The following is a 19,035-nucleotide window of genomic DNA, read 5'->3' as shown; positions in this document are numbered from 1 at the left end:
CCTTATGTAACCTTTGAAAAATCCACTAAGTTACCTGAACTTAATGTATGGAGAAGGAAAACTTTACTTTTCCCTCATTAGGTTTAGTGAATCTGGTCTATGAATTTAACTGGACAAAAGACAGATTAACAGGAAGAAAGAATTACAAATTTATTAAAATTTTTAAGTGCACAGGAGTTCACAGAAAAGTGAAACTTAGGGTGACTAGACTAGCCCAGCCAGTTTGGCGCAGTGGTTGAACATCGACCCATGAATCAAGAGGTTCCCAATTCGATTTTGGTCAGGACACATGCCTGGATTGTGGGCTCGATCCCCAGTAGGGGGCATGCAGGAGGCAGCCATTCAGTGTCTCTCTCTCATCAATGTTTCTCTCTCTCTCTCTTTCTCTCTCCCTCTCCCTTCCTCTCTCTCTAAAAATAAATAAAAATATTTAAAAACTAATAAAAATAAAGCAACTAGACTTGAATCGGGGGCTTACATACTATCTTAACAAAAGAAAGGGGACTTGGGGTTCAAAAGACAATGAAGTGACTAGGAAATTTGTGGGAGAACTAATGAAAGATGAGTATTATTTTAGTAAAGTCTGTTTATGCAAACTCATCTCAGTGTCAGCTCTCAGTCTCTGCTCTTCTCTTCCTGGCATGAAAGGAAATTTATGCCTTGCCTTTAGGCAGATAAGGGGAAGGCAGAGAACTCTTTCTGTAGCTGTTGATTCTCAATTGCTTTCAGCTCAAAGTAATCCTCATACCACAGTGGCATATTTTGGGGTCTGACCCCCTTTAAATTCTAACTCCTTTTTCAGAGTAGAAGATTGCAGTGTAATAAAAAAGTAAAAGTAATTGTTTCCTCAGCTCCTTAACTTTGATTTTGAAAACCTTTTCTCCTCTCAATTCGCCCTTGAAAGTCAACAAATCTATAAAGCAAATGAATTAACTTGCATTTCTAAGTTTCCTTTCTTACTGCAAGAACTCTTGTGATGTTTAAGATTCTGAAGGACAAAGAATTATTTCAAACTAGAGAAGGACCACATGAAATTTCTCAGGTTACTCTGTCAGCTGTAGTTTTCCTTCCTTTTCTCCTATGTCTCCATCCCATTCTAGCACGCTTTGGTGATGACAGACCCATCTGTTTGAGAATTTCTTTTTCCTTCTTTCTTCTGGATTCTGTATAAATGCATGTGCTTTCCCATATTCAGTACAGTGTGGAAAAGTCCCTACGGTACTTTACAACTGTAGTCACCAGAATTTCTACTTCTCCTTTCATTTTGCAACTTTTCTTAATGTTTCTGTGCTGTGTCTAGAAATACAGTAATATACTCGTTCTGACACTTCAAGACTCCTGTGTCTTCTTCTTTTCATCTTCTGATTTCATCTTCATGCCTCGTGGTGTGCTAGAGCTGAGTGTTAATATTTTAGGGATGTTGTAGGCCCTTTTGTAAACATGGCCATTATAAAAAACAAAATTATATAAACTTAGAGTTAATAAATTATATTAAAACAAAGATAATAAGTACTCTCAGTGCATCGCTTTCTATTTATTTTACTTTATCTTATTATCTTTGCTCGTGTGCCCATTATACCAATCTGTATGGAGGGAACACTCTATAATGGTGAACTGCTGTACATCCTTCCCAACTCTGTGGTTAGTGATGTCATGGTGAAAACAACAAAGCAGGATTGATTTTCCCCAGGGAGCCGATGGTTAATCATTTGCTGGCACACCACTGCTCTAGGCCCACAAGATGCTGCCAGATCATATGTGAAGCTTTAATAACCAAGTGCTCATTTTTACTGTGTTGAACGTCATTCTTCTTTCTCCTAGTGTTAAGATGTGTGCAACCAGAAGGTGGAGGAGAGTGAGTGGGTGGGAGGTAATCAACCAAAGACTTTGTATGCATATATGCATAACCCATGGACTCAGACAATAGGGTGGTGAAGGCCTGTGGGGGCGGGGGGGGGGGGGAGAGGTTGGAGGGTGTCAATGGGGGAAAAAAGAGGACATATGTAATACCTTCAACAATAAAGATTTTTTTTAAAAGAATTAAAATATTAGACACACATCAATTTAAAAAAAAAAAAAGATTTGTGCAACCAGTTTCGTTTTAAGGGTAGAGTAACATCCCTTTTGTTGTCAGCTAACTTATTCCTTTTGAGTCAGCTCTAATTTCTTTGTTTTACTTGCTGCACACAAGACCCCACTAAACTCTGAGTGAGTCTCTGTCAGTGGTTCCATAGCAAACTGAATAGTTGCTGAAGCTTTTCAATGACAATGGTCTACCTAGTTGGCTATAGTTTTAGTTTCTAATCTGCTCACTCTTCCAGGATCATCTCTTCCAGGATCATCTATGAACTGGTTGCACATTTTTTTTTTTCTGAGCCTTTTCCTTCTGCAGTTTTGAATTGTTCTGTTTGTTTCATTCTGGGCTATCTCTGTCACTCTGGAGTCCACAGCTCAAGTGTTGGAAGTCAATGAATGACATCAGGATTAACGCAATAGTCTGAAGAACTGTAGGAATTGAAAGTGTAAATGACCAACAGCAGAATCTCTCCAGATTTGGTAGAAACAATCCCTAGGGCAGGAAGAAAATGCAAAAATAAAAAGACAGGACAGGGCAACAGTTAGCAGATTCCTATGACCTCCCAATTTTGCCTGAAATGGGCTTTTGAAAAAAAAAAAGTATAACAGTGCAGAGGTGATTTAGAAGTTTGCTGTTTTATTTTTAGGTAACAATGAGAACTTGCCTCAGGGTTGTGGGACAGGTGCCAACATCACTTTCCTGGGTCAGTGAAGCTTCTTTATGGGTGAATTTCATTCCTAGAGGAGTTAGTGACTGACTGAGGTGAATCCCATAATGAAAATAGTCAGGTTCACAGGATACATTGCCAGGGGTGGGTGACCAGGGCCTGGCAGGTGTGGGTCCGGGTCTCCTCCCAAGACAGGGGGCGGGGGAGGCACTAAGCATTTCCGCTTACATGTCTCCTCGGGGTTCCTCAGTTGTGGGTGAGATGGGGAAGCTGGTGCTGTGAAGTGCTCCCGTTGTGGGGAGACCTGGAGTAGTCAGAACTTGGGGTATCAGGGGCAACCTGCCTGACATGCCGAAGTAGTTCCCCAGGTTCCCAGATACAGAGGTCTCTCCATTGCTCTCCAATACCTTGGAGTGGGTGGCAGGTGTGAGGACAGGGCCTCTCAGAGCTGTGCTCCCCGGCACAGGAGGCGTCAGAGTGGGTGGGCTTTGTCTAGGAATGACAGGCGCTGGTGGAAGCTGGAAGCTTGCCACCGTGTTGACAGTGGTTCTAATTCTATCTGGCGTTCCAAAAACACTGGAAGTCCACAGAGCTAGCAAGTCGGCTGCCTTCCTGTCAAAAGCATTCTCTGGTTTCTCTTTCAATCTTTGAATTGGCTGTAAGTAGAAGGACAGAGACCAAGTTAGAGAAAGCACTTTTTGGCTGGAATACACAGGTGGCACCATTCTAATTGACAGAGTTTGGGCCCGAAAGAGCCTGGAAAAGGGGTGCAGGTGGGAGACCATGCACGTGTAACTCCTACAGAAGATAAAACAAGGGGGATCCTAAGGCAGCGTGACATGCAACAAGTAGGTGTGGTTGAAATTGGACTAAATCAGGAGACTGGTTTGGCTTTTTCCTGATTTGCCTGCATTTAAGAAATACACATTTTTATTGATTTTAGGAAGAGGAAGGGAAGGAAAACAAAGAGAGAGAGAAAGAAAGAGAGAGAGAGAGAGAGAGAGAGAGAGAGAAACATCAATCAGGTGCTTTCTGTATGCACTCAACGGGGATCTAACTTGCAACCTAGTACGTGCCCTGACCAGGAATTGAACAGGCGACCTTTCGGTGCACGGGACAATGCTCAACCAATTGAGCCACGCTGGCCAGGGTGATTTGCCTGTATTTTGAATGTCACCTGTCCCCTCAGATGCAAACTTAGAACACAGGGAAACGAGCCATGAGGAAGGGCCCCTATCAGTGTAGCCAAGTGGGAAGGTCCTAAAGTATCCTTAGACCCTGCTGTATGCATCCTGGTCACCACCACCCACCTGCGTCCTTTCCATGATGGAGCTTTGACTAAACAGTTAAGGTGGACTAGATATTTTTTGTCCTTTTGTTTTATTTCCCTCCTTTATTATCAATGTGACACAATGCTAGGACATTTTCAAACAAAAAGTCTTTGGGGCACAACTGTGCCATATTACATATACCCCAGAGCCAATCAATTTGGCCTGGTATTTTTATATCCTTCTCATCTTTGTTGACCTAGTTACCAGCATAGGTCATATGCCTGTTAGAATAGTTAAGTGCTGCAAGCAAATGTGAGTTAAGTCACAGCTTTTCTTTGAGCCCATATTCTATTGGCTGTGCTAAGGGAAACACTGAGCTTTATAGGCAGGAATTGGAGGCCACAAATATCCTAGTCAATATGTCCTACATGTCTAATTGTTTGTTGTTGGTCGTGGGCGCCATTTTAGTCTTAGGATTTTTTTTTTAGGATGGTATTAGAATTCAAGTGGTTGGTTTCAACGCTATGACTTCTAAACTCAGCACAGTACTGAATTTTTCTAGTATGACAGAGATATTTCATATGAAAAAAAAAAAAAAAAACTTTTTCACTGAATCCAAAACATTTCTACTTAGGTTCAGTACACAAAATTTTGAAGAATTCAGACACACTCAGATTTTACCAGTTCCTCAAATATTACCATTGTACTAAGTTTCTACAATTCAAATATGGACTTATTTTGTAAATTATCTAATGCAAGCATTCTAAACCAGGAGCAGTGCCCCCCCAGGGGACACTTGGCAATGCCTGGAGACATCATTGGTTGTCATACATAGCAGGTAGGGCATCTATAGGGGACAGCCCCGGGATGCTGCTAACGATCCTACAACCCACAGGACAACCCAATGACAAATAACTATCCAGCCCCCAAAGCAATAGTGCATTGTTGAGGAATCCCGGTCCAAGGTAACTCCGTTTGTGTTTCGGGAAAGGCGATATGCTATGACTTACCAGAAGCTGAAATATGTAGTAGCCTTTTCTGTGCCCAGGACTGCTGTCACTGCTCTCGTCTGACAAACCAAATGCCCCTTTCTATAAAAGAAGAATTTAGTTGCCTCAGAACCCCTAATTTCTTTCAGTCTATTGCTTCCTTTCCAAAAACAAGGATTGGAATACTCCATTCATACTTTCAAAGTAAAATATAAAAAGGTCTGTCTCTTCACTCTTAGGAAATAAGGTGATCATAACTGATATATCTGGATTACAGACTTATCTGCACTGATATTTAGACATTTTTAAAATTGTTTGGAAATATCTTAAGTGTTGCCCACTTCCAAGTTATCTCAACTAGAGCATACTAAACACAATTTGCATTTTACTTAGGGCCCCTGTAAACACCATCTACCTACTGCAATCCTGTGACAGCCCCAAAAGAATATCCAGAGTGAAGTCCATGTGCCCTGCTCTGCGTGATCCTAAGCTGAGGTTCCAAGTCAAACAATGTTTTGGTTTGTGACACTTGCCGGGGGGAGGGGCGGGGGAGAGGGAGAGGCTTTGCGCTGTGTGTTTTGTGTTGGGAAACCAATCAGAAGCTCTGGCTGTGGATTGACACACATATTTATGGGACATAATTGATGCATCCTCTAAGACCAGTGCCAGTAATCTAACTGAGCATGTCCAGTAAGAGATTATTTGATTATGAAGAGTGAAGAAAAGGAATGAAATATGAGATGTAAAATGCAGTTGCTAGACAAGATTCTTAAAACATCAGACCTCTGTGTGAGGGAGTTGGTTGTAGCTAAAAGGCCAGAAAAAGGAGTCCTGGGGAGCAGAAAGATTGAAAATAGTACTTGCAAGTCCCTTTCCAATACTAATATTCTATGAGGCTATGATTGCATTTTCACGGAGGGGTTCCAATTGCTACCACAGGCAATCAAGAGCCCAAAAGCTGTTTTTCTAAGAATGTAGTGGTGGCTAGAAGGAATTTAAAAGCAGAAATGAGTATGTCTGTGTGTGTGTAGGGGGGCGGGGAAGGGAAAAGAAAATGAAACAGAACCACAAGCAAGTAGAAAGCACACAATTACTGTAGCTCTTTTTCCTAGAGGAAATATAGAACTTGACACTAGAAATGTTTCCTATTCAATGCCATAGATTAAAACAGAATGAGATGTCATTCTAAATAGTTACAATTCTTAAAAAGGAAAGGACACAGCAAAGAAAAAAGGAAAGAAAAATGGCATAGGACATGTATACCATATACAGAGTATCCCCCCAAAATTGTATACAAACTTTGAATATTTATTAATTCCAATGGGTTAAATCTGAAAAGAAATAAATATCAATTGAGCTATTAGCTGTTAAGTGTGTATACATTTCTGGGACACCCTATATATATTAATAATTTATCTTTTACTTCATAAATATAAAATGCGCATTACATATAAATGACAAAAGGATATAGATATTGCAGGTGGTTTGTGTAAAGAACAAGAAATTTTCTGGATTGTTGGGATTGCAGGAGTGAGGAAAGGTATCGGTATTTAACATATTGGCATGGCCCTGATGTCCCAGCATCATAAGAAAGAGAAATCAACGGATGCCCCACTCCCCACTGCTGTTCTCCCTCCCTCCCTCGTCCTCACAGGTCTGAATAAGGAGCATCTCATGCAGAGTTTCTACCTGCTGGACTCCTAAGATACCTCACTTTTGACAGAGAGCAAAGAAGCCAATTTTGTGCAGCCACTCAGAATGCTGGCTGGAGGCTGGAAAAAGAGTCCTGATTTGATTTGTCAGCTGGGACAGTGAGAGAGGTGTGGGCGTGAGCACAATTTCTTCATGTTTCACTGTAGGGAAGTGGACAGTAGTTGGCCTTCCCGTAGGGTGGTAGTCCTGAATCTTAGAGGCCCATGGACTTCTAGAAGGTCTGTGTGAAATTTTATGCTAAATGTTCATGTGGGGGTGGAAGATCCACAAGGATTCTCAAAGGGGGATGATGACTCCAAAAGAGGTGAAGACAGTGGCGTGGAGCATGTCAGACAACCCTGGTCCTCACCATGTCCTAGACCAGGGGTGGGCAAACTTTTTGACTTGAGGGCCACAATGGGTTCTTAAACTGGACCGGAGGGCCGGAACAAAAGCATGGATGGAGTGTTTGTGTGAACTAATATAAATTCAAAGTGAAGGAGCAGAGGGGAGAGCAAGAGAACCCTCCGCTCTTTCGGCTCCGCGGGCCGGATAGAACAGCCGAACGGGCCGGATCCGGCCCGCGGGCCGTAGTTTGCCCACGGCTGTTAGACCCTCTGTGGTGTCCGCTGAGCACCTCCTAGTGAATCCTCCCATGGGGACTAGAACGAAGTGCTGTGCCCAGACTTGACACTAGCGGGGGTTCGGTGAGTGAATCCATGCAACAGCCAACGCTGAACTGTCCAATTCCACCCCTTAGCCCTTACTTCTTTTTCTTTTTTAAATATATTTTTAGTGATTTCAGAGAGGAATGGAAAGGCAGAGATAGAAACATCACTGATGAGAGAGAATCATGGATTGTCAACCACCTGCATGCCCCGCACCGGGGATCGATTCCACAACCTGGGCATGTGCCCTGACCAGGAATCGAACCGTGACCTCTCATCATTGATGTTTCTGGATCTCCCTCTCCTTTCCTCTCTGAAATCAATTTAAAAGTGTATATATATATATATATATATATATATATATATATATATGTATATATATATATATATATATATATATATATATATATATGTATGTATTTTTTTATTGTCTGAAGTTTTACATATGTCTTCTTTTTCCCCAATTGACTCCCTCCCCACCCCCCACCGCCAGCCATTCCCACCCCGGACAAGCCCCCACCGCATATATATTTTTTTAAAAATAACTGCAGGAGGAGGCATGAGCATGTCTGAGTTTAGGTGAGGGTGGAACGAGGGTCAGGGAAGTGCTGTTTACATTGCACTCTCAGGGATGACGAGGTATTTGGGTTGTTGGGAGAGGAGGAGGGCTGCTCTGAGGCAGGGGCAGAGGAAAAGGCAAGGAAAACAGCAGCATGTTGAAGCCTCAGAGGCAGACATTCAGATCTCCATCCTTCTCCTCTTCCATCTCCCTTTGTGCCTTTGGGCTCTTCCTTCTGCATCATGAAACAAAAACTTAAACCTACCTGGCACATGTTCTCCCAGGTAGAGGGTGTTGTGGAGATAGTCTTGAGCAGAAAGGCCTCCCAACTTAGACTCCCACTCTCCCAGCCTTACGAAGACGTAGAGTCAGCAAGTTAAACATTATTTCTGAAAATTTGCTGACTCCTAAGTAACTATTAGTCACCCTCATTTTACCAAAAATGAATTTAGATCCTTTCTTGAAGGAGAGAATGGATATAAAAAGGGGCAAGAATCGGGGGAAAACTGACCTAGTTAATCTTATCTCCAGAATATCAGAAATCTGGACGCCCTGTAGACCCGCAGCGCATGACTCTGATCCTCTGGGTCAACCTAGGAGCCCCACCAGGGCAGGAAGTGGGAAGGCACAGTGTCACTCACCATCTGAAGTATGAGAACTCCGTGGAGAAAGACCAGCAGACTCACACACAAGGCCATGATGAGGCGCTGAAAGCACAGGGGACACTTTTTAATTCATAGAAACAGCCGTGTGCGTACACACACACACACACACACACACACACACACACACACACACGATGCCTTGGTCATTCAGTCTTTATTCATTTGACACCAACTATGTACCATGGAAGCAGCAGTGCACAGAGGTTACTAGAGCAGGCTGGGTTTGAAATCCCGACCTTGATACTTGCTGGCTGTGTGGCCTGGGCAAATTATTTAACCTTTTTGTGCCTCATTTTCCTCATTTAGAAAATGGGGATAATATTAAAGCTATTTTAAGGATGGTTATGAAATTGAGTGAGGTAGTATATATGAAGCATTTAAAATGGGGTCCGGGCCCTGGCTGGGTAGCTCAGTTGGTTAGTGTTGTCCTGATATGCCAAGGTTGCAGGTTGGATCCCTGGTCAGGGCACATACAAGAAGTAACCAATGAATGTGTAGATAAGTGGAACAACAAATCGATGTTTCTCTCTCCCTCTAAAATCAATAAATTTAAAAAACACATCAACTTAAATAAATAAAATAGTGCATGGACCACAGCCCTCCGTGTGATTTTATTGTTACTACCAGGCTCTGAGCTGGACACCAAATAGATATAGAGAAAAGTAGAACAAAGGCCTGGCTGTCAATCAACTCAGTCTATTTTAAGAGATTAAATAAAAGGAGCAGACTTTTGCCTCTACTGCGTTAGTCCTTACTGACTGACAGTGCTTACTCATAAAATATCTGCTGAGAGAATCCATACACTGGATGTGACTTTGACACGAACAGTGCCTTCCTTGCACAGCTGTCTAGGTCAAAAGATCAAACTTTCAAAAGCAAAAAAAAAAAAAAAAAAAAAAAAAAAAATGCCTAAAGCGGAAATAACTAACAGCCACATGGGTCCTAAGAAATCAGGCTCTGGTTAACTTGACATCATCAACATCCTGGCTGCTTCCTGACCTGCTGGACCCCAGCCCACTGCAAGGCGGTGAGCATCTTTAATTTGTCATGCACAGAGGCCCTGGAGGTATTTTCCAGGGATCCTGACTCAGCAGTGTGGTTCCTGACTCTGCAGCCTCCTCCAGGAGCCGCGGCAGGCCCACCGAGCCCTGTGAGTCAGCGAGCCTCCTTTCTGAGGGCAAAGAACACGGAGGACGCCCCCCGCTGGGCTTATCTCCTGGTGGTGCGGAGGCCCAGCAGGTCACTCCTCAAAGCAGGAACTGCCTAAGAGCTCTGGTGTGAGTATTTGTTGAGTATGGAAGCCGACCAGGATATGCCACCCAGAATATGCCTCTTGGGCATGGGAATTATTTTGAGCTAAGACCCTGGAGAACCAGTGGATGCAGGGAACATTCTGAAAACAGGACATGCGTTTTCCTTGTGTAAAGGACATTTCTATTTGTGAAAAGTATGTCCCTCTCCCTGCCAGGAAGAGAAGGACTCCCAACAACGCCTACTAACTTAGAAGACACTGACTTGGGTCTGCATGCCAAGACTCACTGAACAACCTGCTACCATTCTCTCCCTGACACCGTCCCATAACTGACCTCCCTGGCCTAGAAGCCCAAACCCCTTTTTGTATGACCTCAAATTCTAGCCACCTCCTCTGGTTGCTCGTCATTGGGTGTGCCCCTGTGTATGTGCATGGTGCACATGTGAATGAACTTCTATTTGTCTTCTCTTGGTAGTCTGTCTTGCCAGGCTGACTTACAGGGCCCAGCTGAGAATGTACGATAGGCAGAGGGAAACTTTTTTTCTTCCCTGCACTATTTCCTGCCTCCCCACCACCCCTAACCCCTTTATTGAGGACTTCCTATATTCCAGGCCCTGTGTAGAGTGCTTTACGCACATTATTTCACTTCATCCCTGCAGTAAGGGCATGGGGTGGGTGTTTTATGCCTATTTAATGGACGAGGAAGCCAAGGTTTAGAGTCGGGGTTTGAATGTCTGTCTGCCTCCAGTTGATTTTTTCTGAGTGACCCAGATCCTGAGGCCTGTTTCTTACTTGGCCCTTTGGGGTTAGACAAGATAATGGTCACGTGTGAGTATTTTATCATTTACAGAGTGCTTTTCTAGAAACAGCCACCCAGTCCCTGGTATTTTGTTATAGGAGCCCAAGCTGACTGAGACACAGGCAGCCCATTGCTCCCAAGAGCTGACCTTCAGGCCCCTTAGTTCTGCACGTGGCACATGGCACAGTTCCAGGTTTCAGGACACCTGGGAGCTGACTTCCTGCCATGGGCAAATACACTGTCTACTTTCATTTTCCCATGAGGCCTAGGGTCTTCCTCCATCACACCCCTGACCAGCACCACTGCCACCAAATACAGGGCCTTTCCCCACCAACCACTCAGCCTTCTGTAATGAGGAAGGAGGACAGCTAGACAGACTTCATGTGGACAGATTAAGCTGAAACTCTGTGGTATTGTCAGAAGAATAGTAAACCCCAAAGATTTCCTCTCCACTCCTGCCTGTGGTATTGCTCATATTCTACCTTTAGGGAGTCTTTTTTTTTTTTTTTTAACTTAAATTACTGCCTCTCTTTATCTTCAATTAAATTCAATAAGTATTTATGGACACTGTGAAAGGTAGCAGGGACACAGAGAAGGAAGATACTACTTTTTATAATGCAGGCTTCTCAGCCCTAATAGTTACACCGGCCTTTTCTGAAGGACAAGCAACCTGGCCAGGATGGCGCATTACCAGGGACCTGCTCAGTAAGAACGCTGCGTATCAGAGGAGACTTGAGCACCCCCTGGAGACAATGGGAGGTGAGACCAGGCCTGCCTGGAGAGGGTAAAGAGGATACATTTCCCAGGCTCCCAAATAACCTCCAGTAGCTAGAGAACCACCTCGAGAAAGTTAGGCCAAGTGGGGAGCTATGTCAGATAATAAAATTTAATAATAATAAAACAAAAATGAAACTAATCTTTACCAAGCCCTCATTACAGGCAAGGCAGTACACGGTCTCATTTGATCTTCATCATGCTACAAAATAGGCTTTAATAACCAGTCAATGTCTAAATAAGTAACCAGTAAATGTTGAAATTACCTGCACTGTTAATATTTTTTAAAGCTTGGCTGAATGAGTTTAAAAAAGACATAGTAAACTATGTGAGTAAAATGCCCCTTTATCCAGTGGATCCTGATTTCTAAAACAGATCTTGCAGGCATGGGGTTGTCTTGTTCTTACTTCAGCTCTTCTATTCAACTACACCCTCCTCAGAGGTCCAGCAAAAGAACAACATATATTATGATACATCTTATCAGTTCAAGTTCAAAACAACAAGGAAACGTAAGGAGAAATCTTCCCCAGCCACAAACTTTGCTGATTCTGTCACTGCCATTTCCCTTCAGCAAAACTGCTCAGGGAGATCATGGGGAGAAAGAACTGGAAACCCTGAGGGCTTATAACAGGATCGCATACCTCTCAGACTTCTGCAGCCAGGGGCTCCATTTGTGTGTGTGTGTGTGTGTGTGTGTGTGTGTTTTACCATGCATATCATCAATTTAAAAAAAATGTGAGCATGTACCCTTTATATATTATTTATTTATCATTTAATATTCTATCTGTTTGTAGCATGTGCTACAGCATATGTAAAATGTACATTATGGAACTCATTAAAAACAAGTTTAAAAGTATGAAATTTCAAAATATAAAAATTCTAAAATTGTCTTCTGCCCCAGTGGGTCTTGTTGCCCACCGCCAGGCTACAAACAAACCATTCTCCCTACTCTAGTAACCATGTCACGTTGCCACATCCACCAGCTCCATCTGATGCCTGCAGGTTCTCTAAACCCTGAATACATCAATAATTCAGAGGGCAGGCATTTCCCTTCGGGGCCCCCAGGACTTACCTGCTGCCACTGGAGTCTTCTGAGACCAGCAGGAGACTTCCATTAGGGAGCAACAAGGCATTCTCTGAATCCGACAAAATGCCCCTGGTAAAGAATTTTGTGGTTTTGGGTGTTTTTGAGACAGGAGGACTTATAAAACATGATGTCAGATAGGGAGTGACAGTCTGTTTTCAGGATTTGTTTTTGAGAGAATTGCTTACTCCTGGCTTTGCAGCCAACCACAACCCCCGCTTCTTGCACATAATTATACAGAGGCTGGAGGGGGAAGGCCCTTCAGAAGGTAGCGAGGCCGGAGCCTTTTCAGCATACCCATTCGTGAGTCCTAACCACCAGAGAGCCCCTCAGACAAACAGCACCAGATACAATAGACCAGTAACCTTTGAAACGTGTCAGTTTTATTTTTTTCAAACCACTGATTAAGAATTTACAACAGTCAGAGAAGAATATAAGGCAGATGGCAAATTCTAATGAAATGACCCTAAGCCACATCATGTCACATCTTCTTTTGTGTTGGCTTTTGTCTCAGACAGTATTTTATTATTCAGGGTTTAACATCTGGATGGTGTTAATTCTAAAAATTCTTCCATTTCAGGAGGTAAACACTTGCTTCTCATTTCCAGCGTTCCTTCCAGCAAATGCCAGGAACACACAAAGCTTGGTGGGCACATAGAAATGTACCCGAAAGTGTACACTTCCTGCGCGGGAAGCTCATTCCGCAGAGCTTCCTAGAGAGCAACCCTGCGATTTTCACAGCCGTGTGAGGAGAAGCACTTTGACTGCCAGCAGAGGAGGCTGACGAAACCGCACCCAGCCCTGCTCTAGCCGCTTCCCTGCACACTCTAGCACGCCAACATACTGCCCAGCTGCCGCAGGCTATAACGGACTGTCAGGGCCTCCTCTGGTGGCTGTCCCACCCCCACCCACCCCCACAGCTGGAGAGCCTCTCACCCAGCTGTGCTGAGCAGTCTGCTTGCTGAGCCAGCCCCCGCGGCAGTCAGAAGGCCACAGAGCTGTGCTTCTGGGGATTTCTGTAGAGCCGCTATTCTCAGACCTGGCTGCACATTAGAACGATCCCAGGCATTTTGAAAATGCTGATGCTCTGATCCCTTCCACAACCAGAGATTTAAATTTAGTTGGACTTGGATGAGGCTTTGATATATTTTTAAAAGGTCCCCAGATGATTCTAAAGTGGAGCCAGGGCTGGGAAGTTCTGGGTCGCATTTCCCTCCAGGCCCCAGCTGTGGGGATGAATAAAACTGTGTCCTTTATTAGCCATGTAAATATTTGTTTTACTAAGTACCCTATTGTTCCCAGTGCTTTGGTCATAAAAATGTAATTCCTCCCAGCCTGCATGGCTCAGTGATTGAGCATTGACCTATGAACCAGGAGATCACGGTTCGATTCCCCATCAGGGCACATGCCTCAGTTGTGGGCTTAATCCCAGTGTGGGGTGCAGGAGGCAGCTGATCAATGATTCTCTCTCATCATTGATATTTCTATCCCTCCCTTCCTCTCTGAAATCAATAAAAATATATTAAAATTAAAAAATGTAATTCCTAGCCCCCAAGGTATCTGCTATACATTCATTTATATATATTTCACATATATATGTGATATATATATATATATATATTTTTTTTTTTTTTTCAGAGAGGGAGAGATAGAAACATCAGTGATGAGAGAGAATCATTGATCAGCTGCCTCCTGTATGCCCCCTACAGGAGATTGAGCCCATAACCTGGGCATGTGCCTTGACTGGAATCGAACTGTGACCTCTTGGTTCATAGGTTGACACTCAACCTCTGAGCCACATGGGCTGGGCCGGATATACTTTATTACCTCTCACAGCACCCTCCTGGTGTAGCAGTGAGAAGCTGAGGAGGACAGAGGCCCAGGCTCCCTGTGCTTGTCTGTTTCCCTACTGCCCGGAGCCAGAGAGATACGTGGAAATTATTTGTTGACCGGATAGATGAATGGACAGAGAAGGTTAAGACCATATATTGGACTACCGAACTCAGATTTATTGAATGATAGCATCTAGATAAAAAATGTCTCTGTGTGAGAGAATGCCGAGCTGAGTCTAATCGGGTAAGTGATAACAGAGGTAAATATAAGGTCCAGGTCTTCAGTCCCAGGGGACAGGTACGAAGATATCAAACGTGTTCTGGGTGGTTACCCAGAAAGATAGTTACAGCCCTAGATCATATTAATAGACAAAGGCTCTGGAATGTGGGAGGCAATCATCTCATTTTTGTAATTTTCCAGATCACGTCTGTGGTGTTATGTGCAGTTCTAAAAACCATTATATATAAACTAGAGAAGATGTGCAGAAGACTCCTAGGATACTGGGAGAAATCAAACTATGTCACAAAGAATGATTAGGGAAGTGGAGAATTTTTGCTTGGAGAAACTTGGGACTAGGAGCATTATGTTTATTTATTTGGAGGTTACCATTGAGAAAGCAAACCAGGTTTATTCGATGTGACCCCAAAGAATTCGACTAGGATCAAATGTTAATTCCATACAGAGAATACTCTCCCAAGAACAAAGGTACCCAAAGAAGGAATGTGGAAAGGGCTCTCTTGCAGAGTGAGTTCTTGTTGCCAGAGCTATGCAGGCAGATGTCTATACGTCGGGCAGAGGTCTGCATGTTGTGGAGGAGCACTGGGGGTCTTGTTGAGCTGCAGGTCCAGAGTGGAGCCTGATCTTGTCTGCTTCTCCAACAAGCTCCCACGTGATTTGATTCAATGGCCTTTAAGATCCTTTCCAAGCCTGAGACTTTGGCCTCTAATAAATACATGCACGTTCTCTCCTACGCAAACTCCATTCCTTTAACTTTTAGGTGTGGCCCTGTTGCAGCCAGTTATAAGAAGAGAGTTTTGGGAAACTTTCCAAATGAGGCCAAAGTGCAGCATAAATGACATGTAGCGACTTTTCCACCACAGAGGAACAGAACGGGGTAATAGATGGTGATCATTGTTCTTAAGAGGTGCAAACATTACCTTTCTCTTTTCTGAAACATGGACCACATACTTGTAGAGATGTAACACCTGTAAAATCTTTCTCGTTCTGTTTTGCTTTGTACATCGGTATCGACAGATTAGGAAGAAACTTGTCACTTTACCTCCAAAATAAAACAAAGGAAATTTTAGAGCATTTCCCCTGGGCTTCATCAATTTCTGCCCTAACTCAAAGGGTCAGAACACCCACTGCTCCTGCTTGACACATCCCAGTTGTCTTTTCCAGCTCCTGAATGTAGGCTGGGGCCAGAATCCTCTGTCTCCCACCCCCCCCACCCCCAAGTTTGGCAGAGACTGCCGGCTCCGTGCCTCTCCCCAATCTTGTTTTTCTTCCTTCCTTTGTTGTAGAACCTCTGATTCTTAGTGAGGCATATGACTTCCCAAAAAGGAAAAAAAAAAAACCTATTTCCTAGATTACTTTGCTTATCTTCCTCTTTAAAATGCACTAGATAGAAAATGACATTCACCTTGAAAATAATATAATGATACAAAAATTTTCACTGAAGCATTGTCATTTTATTCAGGATATTGAAAAGGGTACATTGTGATATGAGGAGCAGGGTGATAATTAATATCTTTGATCTTCAGCTGTGGTATGAATGACTGAAGGAAGAAGCTGCATTTGTCAGGAAGTTCTCCAAGAATCATGAATCTCCCCGTCTCTTGGTGGTAAGAGGAACTGCTGGGGTTGGGGTCAAAAGAGTAGCATTGTCTATTTTTGGTGGAAATAGGGTCATAGGTATCATGGTAGTTCTTCTGCTCATTGGTGGGTTCCTCTGATAGAACAAAAATCAAGACAAAAATGCATTTGTAAATACTCAACATATAAATATTACTTGTATTAATACTTTTAAGTTTATATAGGTAGGAAGGAAAGAATTTTCAATCGATACCATATTTAAAAATTTTTTATTAACTTATTACCAACTTCCTCTACTTCTTTGTATGTGTATGACAGTCAATGAAATTTCAAATATTTTTATTTGATCTCTTTAAATTTTTTAAAAATATCTTTTTATTGGTTTTTGTGGTTTTTGTTTGTTGTTGTTTTTTTTTTTTTTTTTTTTTGAGAGAGAGAGAGAGAGGAAGGGAGAGGGAGAGAGAGATAGAAACATCAATGAGAGAGAAACATCATCCATAAGCCTCCTCCTGCACGCCCACTTCTGAAGTTCGTGCCCACAACCTGGTCATGTGCCCTGATGGGGAATTGAACCAAGATCTCTTAGTTCCTGGGTCGGCACTCAACCTCTGAGCCACCTGGGCCAGGCTGATCTTTAAAAAGATAATCAAGTATTCTTCTAACCTTATTGTTCCAGCCAATCCTCCTGGTGAGAACAACTAGAAGAACTGGACCAAAAACATCTTTTTTAAGCATCTGTTTGAAGGTAGCAGAGTTCTAAGAAAATAAGGCTTTATGGCCTGGGGAGGCATTGGCAATTCCAAAAGTAATGGCTAAACAGTTGAGAAACTGAGAAGAACTTTAGACAAATGCATAGGGCTGGAGGGTCAAAGGCTTATGGCTGCAATTCAAAGAACCTCACTCAGGGAATAAGAGTGAATCAGAAAACTATGGTACATCTACACAATGGAATACTATGCTGCCATAAAAAAGGAATTCTTACCATTTGTAGCAACCTGGATGGAATTGGAGAACATTATGCTAAGTGAAATAAGCCAGTCAATGAAAGAAAAATACCACATGATCTCACTCATTTGGGGATAATGAAAAACATTATAAACTGATGAACAAAAAGATAGTTACAGAGGCAGTAAAGCATCAAACAGAGTGTCTAATTACAGCGGTAAGGTTAGGGAGAGGTGGGGGAAATAAGAGATCAACCGAAGGACTTATATGCATGCATATAAGAATAACCAACGGATGCAAAACATTGGGGGGTGAGGGCATGTATGGGAGTGGGGTGGAGGGGGGGCAATGGTAAGATATGTACACATATAATACCTTAATAAAAAAAATTTTTAAAAAAAAGAGTGAATCAGAGGGACTTGTTCTAATCACCTCAGTCTCTGATTGAAATAAGGTGTTAGGTGCTCTGTCAATGTTGTACCCATGGCCTACATGCTCATGAGAAACAAAAATAAATCCTCTCTGGAGGAAGACAACTTTACCCAGAACCTCAAGTTGTCTCTACAATTTTCAACAACAGTGTTCATTGTTCAGTCAAAAATAACCAGGCTAGCCCTGACTGGTTTGGCTCAGTGGATAGAGCGTCGGCCTGCGGACCGAAAGGTCCCAGGTTGGATTCCGGTCAAGGGCATGTACCTTGGTTGCGGGCACATACCCAGTAGGGAGTGTGCAGGAAGCAGCTGATCGGTGTTTCTCTCTCATCGACGTTTCTGACTCTCTATCCCTCTGTAAAAAATCAATTAAATTAAAAAAAAATAACCAGGCTAAAAAAAAGGGGGGAGGGGTCCCAAAGGTATGGGGATAGGGCAGTGGTCGGCAAACTCATTAGTCAACAGAGCCAAATATCAATAGTACAACGATTGAAATCTCTTTTGAGAGCCGAAAACCGACTTCTGCTCATGGGCCACGAAGTTTCAATCGCACCGTACGTGCGCGCCTGCACGTGGTATTTTGTGGAAAAACCACACTCAAGGGGCCAAAGAGCCGCATGTGGCTCACGAGCCACGGTTTGCCGACCACTGGGATAGGGGAACAGGACTCAACTGAAAAGAAAAGGGAAAAGTAGATAATAGAAGCAGACCCTCAGGAGATCCAAAAGTGAACTTATCAGACACTAACTGTAAAAGAACTATGCTTAAAATGCTCATGAAATGAAAAGATAGATGGTGACTTTGGCATCAAATGGACATTTTTGAGCTGAAAAATGTAACAACTGAAATTAAGAATTCAGTAGATTGGTTTAACATCAGATTGAATACAACTGAAGCCTGAATTTGTGAACAGAAAGTAGACTGAAGCAGAGAAAAGTAAAAGGATAGAAAATAGAAAAATATATGTAATATTTTCAATAATAAGGATTTAAATAAAAAATAGAAAAGAGCACCTAAGACATATGAGAATCAATGTGAAGGTTGATTGTGAATTTTAAGTGTAAGAAGAGTACAAAAAGAATAGCACAGAAGTAATATTTGATCAGATAATTGGCAAAAATTTCCAAAAGTGATGAAAAATTCAAGAAGCACTGTGATTCATAAGCAAGAAAATAGAAGTAATTACACATTACAGTAAATCTTCTGAAAAACAGAAATTGAAAAATAGTTTTAGAGATATTTTCAAAATAAAACTTAGGTAAATTTAAAATAAATGTTTGGTGGGTTTTTTGGTTGTTTTTTAATTTCCTTCTCAGAGGTTTTTAGTAGGAAGCACATAATGGAAGTTTAAGAGGACTATTGGTTAATAACTGTCTTCAAGAAATTAAAATATTTTTCAGACAGAGTCACAAGTTTTCATTCTTCCATTAATGAGTAATTTTATTAGTCTGTGAAACATTAGTAACTCATAATAATAATTTAAAGCTTAAAAAACACATAAAAAGCAAAAATAG

General features: G+C 42.4%; 1 protein-coding gene across 2 annotated transcripts; it reads right to left on the bottom strand.

Annotated features, from left to right (window-relative positions):
* Positions 1 to 2,807: 2,807 nt before the first annotated feature.
* LOC308250552 (uncharacterized protein) lies at positions 2,808 to 12,625 on the bottom strand. Of its 2 annotated transcripts, XM_080673258.1 has the most exons (4): positions 12,486 to 12,625; positions 8,565 to 8,630; positions 5,026 to 5,106; positions 2,808 to 3,400 (listed from the first exon to the last, which is right to left on the bottom strand). In XM_080673258.1, exons 2-4 carry the CDS (start codon positions 8,619 to 8,621, stop codon positions 2,969 to 2,971), a joined length of 570 nt encoding a protein of 189 aa, XP_080529384.1. In that variant the 5' UTR covers positions 8,622 to 8,630; positions 12,486 to 12,625; the 3' UTR covers positions 2,808 to 2,968. The 2 variants fall into 2 exon arrangements, with proteins under 2 accessions (XP_080529384.1, XP_080529385.1); XM_080673259.1 differs by lacking the exon at positions 5,026 to 5,106.
* Positions 12,626 to 19,035: the final 6,410 nt, after the last annotated feature.

The sequence above is a fragment of the Plecotus auritus genome (assembly GCF_963455305.1).
Source record: "Plecotus auritus genome assembly, chromosome: 1".
In the NCBI taxonomy this organism is placed as follows: domain Eukaryota; kingdom Metazoa; phylum Chordata; class Mammalia; order Chiroptera; family Vespertilionidae; genus Plecotus; species Plecotus auritus.
Note: the sequence above shows the minus strand (reverse complement) of the source record. Positions and strands in the feature narration are given on the sequence as shown.

Bases quoted from the DNA above. Each gene is read 5' to 3' on its own strand.
- LOC308250552 (XM_080673258.1), bottom strand. From the start codon at position 8,621: ATGGCCTTGTGTGTGAGTCTGCTGGTCTTTCTCCACGGAGTTCTCATA. The intron at 5,107-8,564 runs GTGAGTGACACT...CTTCTTTTATAG, and splicing joins GAGTTCTCATACTTCAGATG to AAAGGGGCATTTGGTTTGTC. The intron at 3,401-5,025 runs GTAAGTCATAGC...TTCTACTTACAG, and splicing joins ACTACATATTTCAGCTTCTG to CCAATTCAAAGATTGAAAGA.